Consider the following 16182-nt stretch of genomic DNA (forward strand, 5'->3'; position numbering starts at 1 on the left):
CCCTATAGAGGTGAAAAACTGTTAAAATGCAATCTGAAAGAGGTGGGCTTCAAGGTCTAAGAAATTAGCATATGAACCTCCTAGGTTAAGCTTTCAACTAAGAATACCAAGAGAACAAAGCAAAATTGGTGATAAAGGTAAATTGGAAAATTGTTTAAAATGGCATGCTCTATCTGAATCATGAAAGTTTATTTTGGCCTAGACTGTCCCTTTAGCCCCTAAACTACTGGATTGCCATAACGTTATTGAACTCTGCCTATCTGACTACTCTGCTTGCTTAACCCCTAAAGTACTGGATTGACATACTGTTATTGAACTGCCTGTCTGACTACTCTGCCTGCTTAACCCTAAAATACTGGATTGCCATACAGTTGCTAAACTCTGCCTGTCTGACCACTCTGCCTGTTTAACCCTTGAATCATTGAATTGCTATACTGTTACCGAAATCTGCCTCCCTGACCATTCTATTGGTTTATTTCTGAACTGTAATTATTGGATTCCCTTTGTTGTCGATTCCTGCCTTTTTCCAGTCCTTCTATTGGTTTACCCTTGAACTGCCATACCGCTGGATTCACTACCTGTTGCCGCCAAAGACTACCCTGCCTATTGTGAGTACCGCTTACCTAATTTTGCAAACTCTCTGCTCTGGGATATTCCCTATCCTTCCAGCTTGACGCAGGGATAAGAAGACTACTGGCCAAGTTTGGTCTGATAGTGGAATATCCCACAAGCATTACATGTACTTTCTTTTTCCCATGACTGTCTATAGGAATATCTGTTTATAAATCTATATGCCTATATATATTCATATATACATATATATTTTACTAATAAAACATCATATATATACATAAATAGAACATATTGTGCTATTTTATGTCAGGTTAGCGCACTTGGTTAAACGTGATCGGGTTTTATTTAAGTCTATGGGGGAATACGTTAATGCAATCAAGATATTCGAACTTCAGCTTTTTGTGTGTGTCGGTTTAACGCGTGAGCGAAAACTTTGTTTTTAACTTGTAAAATGCGCACTACCGAGGCGCAAAAAAACCTCTGTCTAGCGAAGTTAATGCATGAGTGGGAGCGCAAACTACCACTCCACACGTAATTTTGTCCAAAATGGGTTCTGTAAATAACATCAAAACATTGCCTATTTGAACATAGGAAGAAAGATTAGAGACATTTAAAGGGACATGGAAGCCAACAGAGTACAATTATACAAAAAAAATAACTTGCTTGATTTAAAATTAACTTCTTTCTCTTGAAAACCTTTTGAAGAAATGTAACTCAGTTCCATGAAAATGTAATCAGGAAGGCTAATGAGTGTGCAAGAGTCATGAGCAGGTCTCAGTGACCAATGGTGCGTGTGCCGAGTGTGGTCATTTTTAACCCTTTCAATGCTAAGCATTTTTCACACCCCTGTGCTAAGCCAATTTTAAGCTTTTTTTGCTACTTACATTGAAACACTATTGTAAGTTGAATTTTAGTGAGAGACCCACACAAATGATATATTGTTTTTTTCAGCAGCCTCAGCAGCACTGTTCACTTTAAGGTGAGACCGTGTGTGCACACACACCTTATTTAATGGGAGTGCGCATACATTTTAAAAGTGCACACAGCACAGAATTGTCCGTTTTTTGGGGGGTTTTACCCCTTCGATACACATGATGAAGCATCGCTACCTGTAGGCGCATGATGAGACCTTCTCATCATGCTGGGGAATCGCTGATCAAATGCTGTTTTTGGCCATCCCCCACAACAGGCCAGGGATTGTTGGTGGCCTAGTGGGCGGCACTCCCAGGTTTCATGGGAGTGCTGCCCGACATCACCACATACACGCGTATCTGTCCAGCCAACCATCCCCGGCTGGACGGATATCTCAGCATGCTAATGCACTGTGGCTGAGCTCTGTAGCAATCCGAGGGTTGCAGGTTCAATCCCCAGCAAGGTCCACTCAGCCTTTCATCCTTCCAAAGTCGATAAAATGAGCAGCGCCTTGAGACCCTTATCGGTGATTAGCCGCGCTTTACAAGTACCCAATACTTACTTACAAAGGGCATAAGGAAGGACTCACCAGTAGCTACAAAGATCCAAGACCTCTCATTTGAAAGAGAAAGGCCTGCTCTTTTGGTGTTGAAGCAGTACTGCAAACCAGATCATTTAAAAATGAAGTAAACAAAAGACACAGTGATCTGCAATAGTACTGTATATGCACCATAATAAAATATGTTTATGTCTAGAGAAGTCTAATAAAATGTAATTCTCAGTAGACAAGTCCCTCTCTTAACAAAAAAAATAACATAATTTATGTAAGAACTTACCTGATAAATTCATTTCTTTCATATTAGAAAGAGTCCATGAGCTAGTGACGTATGGGATATACATTCCTACCAGGAGGGGCAAAGTTTCCCAAACCTCAAAATGCCTACAAATACACCCCTCACCACACCCACAAATCAGTTTAACGAATAGCCAAGAAGTGGGGTGATAAGAAAAAAGTGCGAAAGCATAAAAATAAGGAATTGGAATAATTGTGCTTTATACAAAAAAATCATAACCACCACAAAAAAGGGCGGGCCTCATGGACTCTTGCTAATATGAAAGAAATGAATTTATCAGGTAAGTTCTTACATAAATTATGTTTTCTTTCATGTAATTAGCAAGAGTCCATGAGCTAGTGACGTATGGGATAATGACTACCCAAGATATGGATCTTTCCACGCAAGAGTCACTAGAGAGGGAGGGATAAAATAAAGACAGCCAATTCCTGCTGAAAATAATCCACTCCCAAAATAAAGTTTAATGAAAAACATAAACAGAAGATTCAAACTGAAACCGCTGCCTGAAGTACTTTTCTACCAAAAACTGCTTCAGAAGAAGAAAATACATCAAAATGGTAGAATTTAGTAAAAGTATGCAAAGAGGACCAAGTTGCTGCTTTGCAAATCTGATCAACCGAAGCTTCATTCCTAAACGCCCAGGAAGTAGAAACTGACCTAGTAGAATGAGCTGTAATCCTTTGAGGCGGAGTTTTACCCGACTCGACATAGGCATGATGAATGAAAGATTTCAACCAAGATGCCAAAGAAATGGCATAAGCTTTCTGGCCTTTTCTAGAACCGGAAAAGATAACAAATAGACTAGAAGTCTTTCGGAAAGACTTAGTAGCTTCAACATAATATTTCAAAGCTCTAACAACATCCAAAGAATGCAACGATTTCTCCTTAGAATTCTTAGGATTAGGACATAATGAGGGAACCACAATTTCTCTACTAATGTTGTTGGAATTCACAACCTTAGGTAAAAATTCAAAAGAAGTTTGCAACACCGCCTTATCCTGATGAAAAATCAGAAAAGGAGACTCGCAAGAAAGAGCAGATAATTCAGAGACTCTTCTGGCAGAAGAGATCGCCAAAAGGAACAAAACTTTCCAAGAAAGTAATTTAATGTCCAATGAATGCATGGGTTCAAAAGGAGGAGCTTGAAGAGCCCCCAGAACCAAATTCAAACTCCAAGGAGGAGAAATTGACTTAATGACCAAGAATCAAGCGTTCAATCTCCATACCTTTAAATTTAAGGATTTGAGATCCTGATGGAAAAAAGGACCTTGCGACAGAAGGTCTGGTCTTAGCGGAAGAGTCCACGGATGGCAAGAGGCCATCCGGACAAGATCCGCATACCAAAACTTGTGAGGCCATGCCGGAGCTACCAGCAGAACAAACGAGCATTCCTTCAGAATCTTGGAGATTACTCTTGGAAGAAGAACTAGAGGCGGAAAGAATAGGCAGGATGATACTTCCAAGGAAGTGATAATGCATCCACTGCTTCCGCCTGAGGATCCCGGGATCTGGACAGATACCTGGGAAGTTTCTTGTTTAGATGAGACGCCATCAGATCTATTTCTGGAAGCTCCCACATTTGAACAATCTGAAGAAATACCTCTGGGTGAAGAGACCATTCGCCCGGATGCAACGTTTGGCGACTGAGATAATCCGCTTCCCAATTGTCTATACCTGGGATATGAACCGCAGAGATTAGAAGGGAGCTGGATTCCGCCCAAACCAGAATTCGAGATACTTCTTTCATAGCCAGAGGACTGTGAGTCCCTCCTTGATGATTGATGTATGCCACAGTTGTGACATTGTCTGTCTGAAAACAAATGAACGATTCTCTCTTCAGAAGAGGCCAAGACTGAAGAGCTCTGAAAATTGCACGGAGTTCCAAAATATTGATCGGTAATCTCACCTCCTGAGATTCCCAAACTCCTTGTGCCGTCAGAGACCCCCACACAGCTCCCCAACCTGTAAGACTTGCATCTGTTGAAATTACAGTCCAGGTCGGAAGAACAAAAGAAGCCCCCTGAATTAAACGATGGTGATCTGTCCACCACGTTAGAGAGTGTCGTACAATCGGTTTTAAAGATATTAATTGAGATATCTTTGTGTAATCCCTGCACCATTGATTCAGCATACAGAGCTGAAGAGGTCGCATGTGAAAACGAGCAAAGGGGATCGCGTCCGATGCAGCAGTCATAAGACCTAGAATTTCCATGCATAAGGCTACCGAAGGGAATGATTGTGACTGAAGGTTTTGACAAGCTGAAATCAATTTTAGACGTCTCTTGTCTGTCAAAGACAGAGTCATGGACACTGAATCTATCTGGAAACCCAGAAAGGTTACCCTTGTCTGAGGAATCAATGAACTTTTTAGTGAATTGATCCTCCAACCATGATCTTGAAGAAACAACACAAGTCGATTCGTATGAGATTCTGCTAAATGTAAAGACTGAGCAAGTACCAAGATATCGTCCAAATAAGGAAATACAACAATACCCTGTTCTCTGATTACAGACAGAAGGGCACCGAGAACCTTTGTAAAAATTCTTGGAGCTGTAGCTAGGCCAAACGGCAGAGCCACAAACTGGTAATGCTTGTCCAGATAAGAGAATCTCAGGAACTGATAATGATCTGGATGAATCGGAATATGCAGATATGCATCCTGTAAATCTATTGTGGACATATAATGCCCTTGCTGAACAAAAGGCAAGATAGTCCTTACAGTTACCATTTTGAACGTTGGTATCCTTACATAACGATTCAATATTTTTAGATCCAGAACTGGTCTGAAGGAATTCTCCTTCTTTGGTACAATGAAGAGATTCAAATAAAACCCCAGCCCCTGTTCCAGAACTGGAACTGGCATAATTACTCCAGCCAACTCTAGATCTGAAACACATTTCAGAAATGCTTGAGCTTTCACTGGATTTACTGGGACACGGGAAAGAAAAAATCTCTTTGCAGGAGGTCTTATCTTGAAACCAATTCTGTACCCTTCTGAAACAATGCTCTGAATCCAAAGATTGTGAACAGAATTGATCCAAATTTCTTTGAAAAAATGTAACCTGCCCCCTACCAGCTGAGCTGGAATGAGGGCCGCACCTTCATGTGGACTTAGAAGCTGGCTTTGCTTTTCTAGAAGGCTTGGATTTATTCCAGACTGGAGATGGTTTCCAAACTGAAACTGCTCCTGAGGATGAAGGATCAGGTTTTTGTTCTTTGTTGAAACGAAAGGAACGGAAATGATTATTAGCCCTGTTTTTACCTTTAGATTTTTTATCCTGTGGTAAAAAAGTTCCTTTCCCACCAGTAACAGTTGAGATAATAGAATCCAACTGAGAACCAAATAATTTGTTACCCTGGAAAGAAATGGAAAGTAGAGTCGATTTAGAAGACATATCAGCATTCCAAGTTTTAAGCCATAAAGCTCTTCTAGCTAAAATAGCTAGAGACATAAACCTGACATCAACTCTGATAATATCAAAAATGGCATCACAGATAAAATTATTAGCATGTTGAAGAAGAATAATAATATTATGAGAATCATGATCTGTTACTTGTTGCGCTAAAGTTTCCAACCAAAAAGTTGAAGCTGCAGCAACATCAGCCAATGATATAGCAGGTCTAAGAAGATTACCTGAACACAGATAAGCTTTTCTTAGAAAGGATTCAATTTTCCTATCTAAAGGATCCTTAAACGAAGTACCATCTGACGTAGGAATAGTAGTACGTTTAGCAAGGGTAGAAATAGCCCCATCAACTTTAGGGATTTTGTCCCAAAATTCTAATCTGTCAGACGGCACAGGATATAATTGCTTAAAACGTTTAGAAGGGGTAAATTAATTACCCAAATTATTCCATTCTCTGGAAATTACTTCAGAAATAGCACCAGGAACAGGAAAAACTTCTGGAATAACCACAGGAGATTTAAAGACCTTATCTAAACGTTTAGATTTAGTATCAAGAGGACCAGAATCCTCAATTTCTAAAGCAATTAGTACTTCTTTAAGTAAAGAACGAATAAATTCCATTTTAAATAAATATGAAGATTTATCAGCATCAACCTCTGAGACAGAATCCTCTGAACCAGAAGAGTCATTAGAATCAGAATGATGATGTTCATTTAAAAATTCATCTGTATAAAGAGAAGTTTTAAAAGATTTTTTATGTTTACTAGAAGGAGGAATAACAGACATAGCCTTCTTGATGGATTCAGAAACAAAATCTCTTATGTTATCAGGAACATTCTGAACATTAGATGTTGATGGAACTGCAACAGGTAATGGTACATTACTAAAGGAAATATTATCTGCATTAACAAGTTTGTCATGACAATTAATACAAACAACAGCTGGAGGAACAGCTACCAAAAGTTTACAGCAGATACACTTAGCTTTGGTAGTTCCAGCACCAGACAGCGATTTTCCTGAAGTATCTTCTGACTCAGATGCAACGTGAGACATCTTGCAATATGTAAGAGAAAAAACAACATATAAAGCAAAATTGATCAAATTCCTTAAATGACAGTTTCAGGAATGGGAAAAAATGCCAAGGAACAAGCTTCTAGCAACCAGAAGCAAAGAAAAATGAGACTTAAATAATGTGGAGACAAAAGCGACGCCCATATTTTTTTAGCGCCAAATAAGACACCCACATTATTTGGCGCCTAAATGCTTTTGGCGCCAAAAATGACGCCACGTCCGGAACGCCGACATTTTTGGCGCAAAAGAACGTCAAAAATGACGCAACTTCCGGCGACACGTATGACGCCGGAAACAGAAAAGATTTTTTGTGCCAAAAAAGTCCGCGCCAAGAATGACGCAATAAAATGAAGCATTTTCAGCCCCCGCGAGCCTAACAGCCCACAGGGAAAAAAGTCAAATTTTTAAGGTAAGAAAAATAATTGATTCAAGTGCATTATCCCAAATATGAAACTGACTGTCTGAAAATAAGGAATGTTGAACATCCTGAGTCAAGGCAAATAAATGTTTGAATACATATATTGAGAACTTTATATAAAAGTGCCCAACCATAGCTTAGAGTGTCACAGAAAATAAGACTTACTTACCCCAGGACACTCATCTACATGTTTGTAGAAAGCCAAACCAGTACTGAAACGAAAATCAGTAGAGGTAATGGTATATATAAGAGTATATCGTCGATCTGAAAAGGGAGGTAAGAGATGAATCTCTACGATCGATAACAGAGAACCTATGAAATAGACCCCGTAGAAGGAGATCATTGAATTCAAACAGGCAATACTCTCCTCACATCCCTCTGACATTCACTGCACGCTGAGAGGAAAACCGGGCTCCAACCTGCTGCGGAGCGCATATCAACGTAGAATCTAGCACAAACTTACTTCACCACCTCCATAGGAGGCAAAGTTTGTAAAACTGATTTGTGGGTGTGGTGAGGGGTGTATTTGTAGGCATTTTGAGGTTTGGGAAACTTTGCCCCTCCTGGTAGGAATGTATATCCCATACGTCACTAGCTCATGGACTCTTGCTAATTACATGAAAGAAATATTCATTTTGTTTGTAAAGTCAGGGGATCACTGTGGTAACAGTAAACACCTTGCAAGAAAAAAAAAAGTGTTTTTATTTTCTGTACTGCACAAAGGGGCCACTCTACATTATAACCCCCCAAATCCCCTATTTCACATGTGGCTACTCGATGAAAATTTAGTAAGGTAATCACGGTTACCGCAGTGGTCACTGGACTATTTTCAATATTATTTACTAAAATCTACCCAAAAATTATAAAAAAAAATAAATGTAAAAGTTTTGGTTGCAGCTTTCTCACATGCCATAAATTATAAATATAAAAATGTCATATTGTGAATCTGGTGGGCCTGCCGAAAAAATATATATAATTTTTGTGGGTCTCTCACTGAAATTCGACTACAATAGGGGTTGAATGTAAGTAGCAAAAAAGCTCAAAATTGGCTCATTACTGGGGTGAACAAAAGGCTTAGGAGTGAAAGAGTTAAATAGACATTTTTTTTTTACTGTGGTAGTCAACATAAGTATTGAGCTAAGTATTGAATAAGTTAAGATGCGCAAAATTTAAAAATCGTTTTCATCGTCCTCACAACTGCACTTCAGGTGTGCAGAAGGAAGGCCTCTGTAATGTATTAGCGTATCTGCTGCCCTTATACTATTTAAAAATGCTACATACTAGTTGTGGTGGTGCAGTAGAAGAAGGGCCTAATCCTTGGTGCAAGATTTAATGCTGTTTGGTTCCTGTTGAGTGTTATAATACCCTAAGGCTTGATTATCCTGATGCTGCAGAGCAGATGTTACCAAAATTACTTTTGCCTCTGATATCTCCTGCACAGAATCACTACTAACGGATCCCTGCAGCGTCAAACTGTCAGGGGACCTTGTACTGAACAGACCTATGTTACAAGGTGGGAACCATTATACAAATAATTATACTTATCATTGTTTTATTATTCTTGTATTACAGAATGTAGGTATGGTTTAACATATGAGGTTGCTTACACAGTGTTGTTGACTAAGGGTTCAAAGGTATATGGACATGTATTTGGAAGCAATATATGTATGTGTCTAAATAATAAACTTTCATGATTCAGATAGAGCATGTAATTTTAAACAATTTTCCAATTTACTTTTATCACCAATTTTGCTTTGTTGTCTTGGTATTTATAGTTGAAAGCTTAACCTATGAGGTTCATATGCTAATTTCTTAGACCTTGAAGGCCACCTCTTTCAGAATGCATTTTAACAGTTTTTCACCACTAGAGGGTGTTAGTTCATGTGTTTCATATAGATAACACTGTGCTCGTGCACGTGAAGTTATCTGGGAGCAGGCACTGATTGGCTAAACTGCAAGTCTGTCACAAGAACTGAAATAAAGGGGCAGTTTGCAGAGGCTTAGATACAAGATAATCACAGAGGTTAAAAGTATATTAACATAACTGTGTTGGTTATGCAAAACTGGGGAATGGGTAATAAAGGAATTATCTATCTTTTAAAACAATAAAAATTCTGGCGTAGACTGTCCCTTTAACATTATATATATATATATATATATATATATATATATATATTATTTTTTTTTTCTATGTGAAAAACATAGGAATTGAAAATATGTGTAACGCACTTTGTGTTTTTTCACGACTTAGGTCTAATGCGGTGTTGGGTTAGTGTACATGAAAGCAGTAATCTTAAGTCGTGCTATTACTATTTTTTTAATATTTGATATGTAATATTTTAATAACTATTATTAAAAAATATTATAGATACAATAAAAAATTCTAAATACTCTATAGAATATGAGTGGAGGGATCCCCAATCGCAGCATCGAATTGGTGATTCCCCTTCATGACGAGAACAGGTCGTCATGCTCTCTCAGGCAGAGATCTGCATGACGACCCATTCTAATCATTCACATGGAAGCGGTTAAAGGCACTTGGAGTGGTGCACCGAGGACTGACATGGCCGTTAGCTCTACCCTTGTTACATTATGTAGAGGGCAGCCAAGCCCAGAGTTACTCTCTTCTTCTCACCTCCCACACAAGCACCATTCACAGCACTTGATAAACACCACACTTCATGCTAGGGAAATGGGGGGGGGGTGGCTTGGGGAAAATAAAGGGGCTGACAGAGGAACTTCAGGGCCAGCTAACTAAGACCTTAGGTGTGATATTGCTATAGTGTGACAGAGGGGTTTACATGTTGAAAAGGATATCTAGGTAGATTCAGAAGCAGCAGTCCATAAGAGCTGACTGGTGATTGGTGGCTATACATGTATACCTATAGTTATTGGCTCACCAGATGTGTGCACTGATGCTCTGGAACCTCAATCACAATCTTTTCGATATTTGCTCTCGATAAGGAGGTTTCAGCCGATATGAGCAGTGTGTTTTTTTGAGAGATCGCAATCCAAAGTCCAGGCGCTGCTAAATAGTGTTTTTGATGCAGTAGTGTATAACTAGCGCCTGCTGTTTAAGACCCTTTTGCTTTGAGTTGATGTCACCTAGCTTCGTTCTCATGTTATCCTTTGTTGACGAGATATCTAGATAGGTTCGATGCCCAGTTTCTATCCTGATAATATCTACTTAATGACCAAAAACACTATTTAAATGAGCAGTGTAACCAAAGCGCCTAACCTAATGGAGGCTGGGTCAAACGGAGTATAATTTTATGAACAAGTCAAATGTTATTACACATTTAAATTTAATAATCGTGGAGTTAACAGCGCTTATGTAATCAACAAAGCTTAACCATACATAAAACATAAAAACATAAAACATGGATCCATGTATTAATACAATGTTTCAGATATTAAAACAAAGCTTGAAACAATTAAAAACAATGAGAAACAATATTCAACAGTGCTGACTGAAAAAGTTGGCAAGAATAAATATTCACTGTGATGTAGCCAAGTACCCTTCGGCACTGAAAGCTCCTTTCTTTTTAGTAAATGTGATCACATTTAAAACAGTTGGAAAACATAATTTATGTAAGAACTTACCTGATAAATTCATTTCTTTCATATTGGCAAGAGTCCATGAGCTAGTGACGTATGGGATATACAATCCTACCAGGAGGGGCAAAGTTTCCCAAACCTCAAAATGCCTATAAATACACCCCTCACCACACCCACAATTCAGTTTAACGAATAGCCAAGAAGTGGGGTGATAAAGAAAGGAGTAAAAAGCATCAACAAAGGAATTTGGAAATAATTGTGCTTTATACAAAAAAATCATAACCACCATAAAAAAGGATGGGCCTCATGGACTCTTACCAATATGAAAGAAATGAATTTATCAGATAAGTTCTTACATAAATTATGTTTTTGCTTTCATGTAAATGCTTTCATGTAATTGGCAAGAGTCCATGAGCTAGTGACATATGGAATAGCAATACCCAAGATGTGGAACTCCACGCAAGAGTAACTAGAGAGGGAGGGACAAAATAAAAACACAATAAAGATGACTACAGGTGTATAATCTCTATGGCAGTAGGGAATAATGCACACCTGATAAACGTTTCTTCCCCAAGAAACAGTTTAAAAAAGTTACATATACAAGTGGTAGGTTGCGCAATTATTGCTAATTCCCTCTGATGCGATGTATTAAGATATAGATGAAATATTTTATATATAGATACAATACAAATAAAATACTGACTATTCTATAAACCAATAGTGTATTATAACACTCAACTTAATAAAAATGTATTAATATAATACAAACAGTTAAAATTAACTACATATGACACCGGTGCCAGCACAAAATAATCCTATAGATCAATCCTAAAACGTATGTGAATAAATGACTACTAGTATAAGATCTGATGTCTAGTAAATCTCATTATAGATCCAAGCAAATGCAGTTCATACAGCCAAGTAGTTTAAATATGTTGTTACAATGTATAACAGTGTGACAATTATGTCTACAAAAGTAAAATTCATAAAAAAGACAAGTTGATATAAAAAGTTCATATAAAATGTTCAGATGTATTAAAAAAAATTATATATATAAATGACTTGATTAGCAAAAGCGTACAGCTCTGATAATAAAATCCGTGTGCAATGGCAATGTGTGGGAATCCTATGCACAAGCTTCAGCAGTTAATGCCAAATGTAAAGTACCTGTATGACTTTGTCTTCTGCAGTTCCGTTAATTATTGAGTACTCACAGTGCACTGAGGTTTATCGGGACTCCGATCTCCAAAATGGTGATCAATACTGACCTATTAGGATGGTCTCCAGGTGATGTCGTTGGTTTACCTTAAAGTCGGTTTTCCAGCTTTTCTCCGATCTGTCCTTGGGTGCTCTTATGTTCAGCCCCTATCGACAACCGGCTAGCCACCAGACTTTTCCTAAAGTAATTCTTTGTTCAGCAGGTCTCAGGTCTTACCAGGACAAAAGTACAGCAGGTCTCAGGTCTTACCAGGACAAAAGTACTTTTGTCCTGTTAAGACCTGAGACCTGCTGAACAAAGAATTACTTTAGGAAAAGTCTGGTGGCTAGCTGGTTGCCGATAGGGGCTGAACATAAGAGCACCCAAGGACAGATCGGAGAAAAGCCGGATTCCGACTTTAAGGTAAACCAATTACATCACCTGGAGACCATCCTAATAGGTCAGTATTGATCACCATCTTGGAGATCGGAGTCCCGATAAACCTCAGTGCACTGTGAGTACTCAATAATTAACGGAACTACAGAAGACAAAGTTATACAGGTACTTTACATTTGGCATTAACTGCTGAAGCTTGTGCATAGGATTCCCACACATTGCCATTGCACACGGATTTTATTATCAGAGCTGTACGCTTTTGCTAAACAAGTCATCTATCTATCTATATATATATTTTTTTTAATACATCTGAACGTTTTATATGAACTTTTTATATCAACTTGTCTTTTTATCAATTTTACTTTGTAGACATAATTGTCACACTGTTATACATTGTAACAACATTTTTAAACTACTTGGCTGTATGAACTGCATTTGCTTGGATCTATAATGAGATTTACTAGACATCAGATGTTATACTAGGAGTCATTTATTCACATACGTTTTAGGATTGATCTATAGGATTATTTTGTGCTGACACCGGTGTCATATGTAGTTAATTTTAACTGTTTGTATTATATTAATACATTTTTATTAAGTTGAGTGTTATAATATACTATTGGTTTATAGAATAGTCAGTATTTTATTTGTATTGTATCTATATATAAAATATTTCATCTATATCTTAATACATCGCATCAGAGGGAATTAGCAATAATTGCGCCACCTATCACTTGTATATGTAACAAAATAAAAACAGCCTTTTGCTGAAAACAATAAATCTATTAGAAAAGAGAGATAGAAAGGTGCACTAGGCCAAACTGATAACCAAACTTCCCCTTAAAAGACAAATATCCCTGCAGTTGTCTAAAATAAGGTGAAAGATAAAATAGTAATAAGGGAGGTGCTCAAAGCCAAAGGTATCAACACTTAAACAATTTTAATAAAAACATATAAGCAAACAGTAGTACATATGTAAAGGGACGTTTCCCCAAACCTAAATAAAACTAAAATCCTAAAATATCTAATATGACTGATAAAACTTCCACAGGTCTAAAAATCAATCATTAATAATCAGCAGTCTTATTCAGTTCGTTGTGATAGGTACAAATGTTAATGTCTTTGCTCCATATAAAAGAAAACTGAATCAGTAGTCAGCGTTCCGTTACTCAAAATACCACCAAGCTGCCAAAATGAGTTAAACCGTAGCTGCCAAATAAAGTGTCTAGAGATAGTACATTTAAAATCCGAAAGCTCTCTTACTGTGTAAGATATCTCTAAGCCAAAACCATTAAGCTGTGTACTTTACCAGATCTTTGATCGTGGGGTAAAGGTCTTTCCCCCTTGCCCGGTCCTCACCTCGAGCGGGGCTGACTGAAACTTTTGGCGTCTGACGTCACAGAAAGATGTTCCGGTTAGAAGAAAAGGCAGATTCTTGCGCTCACTTCTATGTGCTGTGATCACGGTCCTCTTTGATGAGCCCTGCACTTAGTGCTAATAGCGCGCCAGGGACTGGATAACTGGGTAATGTGATAGAATACCCCAGACTTTATTCCAAACACAGATGCTTAGCTCCTTTTGAGAGAAGAAATGTTCCAAAAGTATAACCCGGGTTATTAAATGAGAATCCAAAGATATGTGAATAGTTGTCAAAGAAGTAATAACAACAACACTGCCAACACATACGACGCGTTTCGCCCTCCTATGGGCTTTATCAAGATAGTGGTGGCAAGGGTAAATTACCTTATTTAAAGGGGTATCTCTCAGTCTGATTGGTGGTGGTTTTAATTGGCAGATTATCTTAAGGTGGTATTTAACTTTAATGACAGCTTCTTTTTAAGGTGGTATTTCTCTCTTTTACCCTTGAATGAAGTCAAACAATCTTACTAATAAAAGGTACTCCCAATTGTATAAAAATGAGGACCTTAAGTATTTATAAAATATTCCTAAATTATTATTCTTACATCTCCAAAGGAAAATTAATGTGTATAGTCAATAATTTAATCATTATACAAAATATATATACATCATATGTTAATTGCAGGTTGGATCACAAAACTAATATTTATCTAACAAAACTCTAAATAATGTGTATACCATAAAATGTGCTAACAGATTAAATAACTTGAGTCCCATAATAAAGTGCATAGTGGTGCTTGGTCTTAAAAGTGAATATAAAGAACCTAAAGCCATATAGTGTTAAAATAGGATAACCCAAAAGATTATTTTATCCTTCAAATAGAAAGGGGGAAAGATCTAATTCAGAGTTCAATCCTTTTGGGTATAAGGTGTCGTATTTATAGATATATTCTGCTTCCCTTATATAGAGGGTTTTTTCAATATTACCACCTCTCCAATGATTATTTATTTTAAGAATACCCCAATATTTTAAATCCCTAGTGTTACCCTGGTGAACTTCCTTAAAGTGCCTATATAAATGTGTGTCTACTTTCTCTTTTTCTATACAAAGAAGGTGTTCTCTTATTCTATCCCGGAGACTCCTCTTGGTTTCTCCGAAATAGAATAAGTTGCATGTGCATTTCAATACATATATAACATTCTTATGAGTGCATCTAATAATTCCCTTTATAGTAAAATCTTCACCCAAACCGTTAAGTTTTAGACTTTTCAATTTTGAATTATGTGTACATGCTTTACATGTGTAGCAGGGGAAAAAAACCTGCTACACTTCTACCCTCCAAATCTAATTGTTTATTGACTCTTGTCTTCTTTCGTATTTCGCTAGGGGCCAAAATTGTTTTAAAATTTTTTGCTCTCTTAAAAATAAAAGTCGGATTATCCGCCAAATGATTCCCTATGATATTATCCTCTTTTAATAAGTGCCAATTCCTTTTAATGATTTTTTTAATCAGATAATGGTCTGCGTTGTAGTCCGTTACAAAGGGAACATTAATTTTGTCTCCTTTAATAATTTCCTTTGTTTTATAATTTAAAAGATCATCCCTATTTTTTATCTGTGCTTTTTGTATTGCCCCTGTAATATTTTCCTCCTTATAACCCTTTACAGTGAATTTGTCTGCTAGAACCACTACCTGTCTTTCAAAGTCCTCAGCTTTGAGCGCCTCCCTGAAAACAATAAATTCACAACCCAAATATAAGTTTATTCTCAAAAATAAAAATAAAAACTTAAATCATAAGCAGAAGAATCAAACTGAAACAGCTGCATGAAGATCTTTCCTACCAAAAACTGCTTCTGGAGAAGCAAATAAATCAAAATGGTAGAATTTAGTAAATGTATGCAAAGACCAAGTTGCTGCTTTGCAAATCTGATCAACTGAAGCTTCATTCTTAAAGGACCAGTCAACACTGCACATTTGCATAATCAACAAATGCATGATAAGAAGACAATGCAATAGCACTTAGTCTGAACTTCAAATGAGTAGTAGATTTTTGCTAAATAAATTGCAAAGTATTGTCTGTTCCCACTCCCCCTGTATCATGTGACAGCCATCAGCCAATCACAAATGCATATACGTATATGCTGTGAATTCTTGCACACGCTCAGTAGGAGTTGGTGACTCAAAAAGTGTAAATATAAAAAGACTGTGCACATTTTGTTAATGGAAGTAAATTGGAAAGTTGTTTAAAATTGCATGCTGTATCTGAATCATGAAGTTTAATTTTGACTTGCGTGTCCCTTTAAAAGCCCAAGAAGTGGAAACTGATCTAGTAGAAAGAGCTGTAATTCTCTGAGGCGGGGCTTTACCCGACTCCAAATAAGCTTGATGAATCAAAAGCTTTAACCACGGTGCCAAAGAAATGGCAGAAGCCTTC

At 37.4% G+C, this 16182-nt stretch overlaps 1 protein-coding gene across 1 annotated transcript in view; it reads right to left on the reverse strand.

Annotated features, from left to right (window-relative positions):
- Positions 1-16182, reverse strand: part of MAN1C1 (mannosidase alpha class 1C member 1) — a 378811-nt gene that overhangs the window by 338403 nt on the left and 24226 nt on the right. The window contains exon 2 of the mRNA XM_053705384.1: positions 2075-2144. Within this exon, the coding sequence (XP_053561359.1) occupies positions 2075-2144 (70 nt within the window). The remainder of the gene's footprint in view (positions 1-2074; positions 2145-16182) is intronic.

This window comes from Bombina bombina, chromosome 3 (assembly GCF_027579735.1).
Source record: "Bombina bombina isolate aBomBom1 chromosome 3, aBomBom1.pri, whole genome shotgun sequence".
Classification (NCBI taxonomy): domain Eukaryota; kingdom Metazoa; phylum Chordata; class Amphibia; order Anura; family Bombinatoridae; genus Bombina; species Bombina bombina.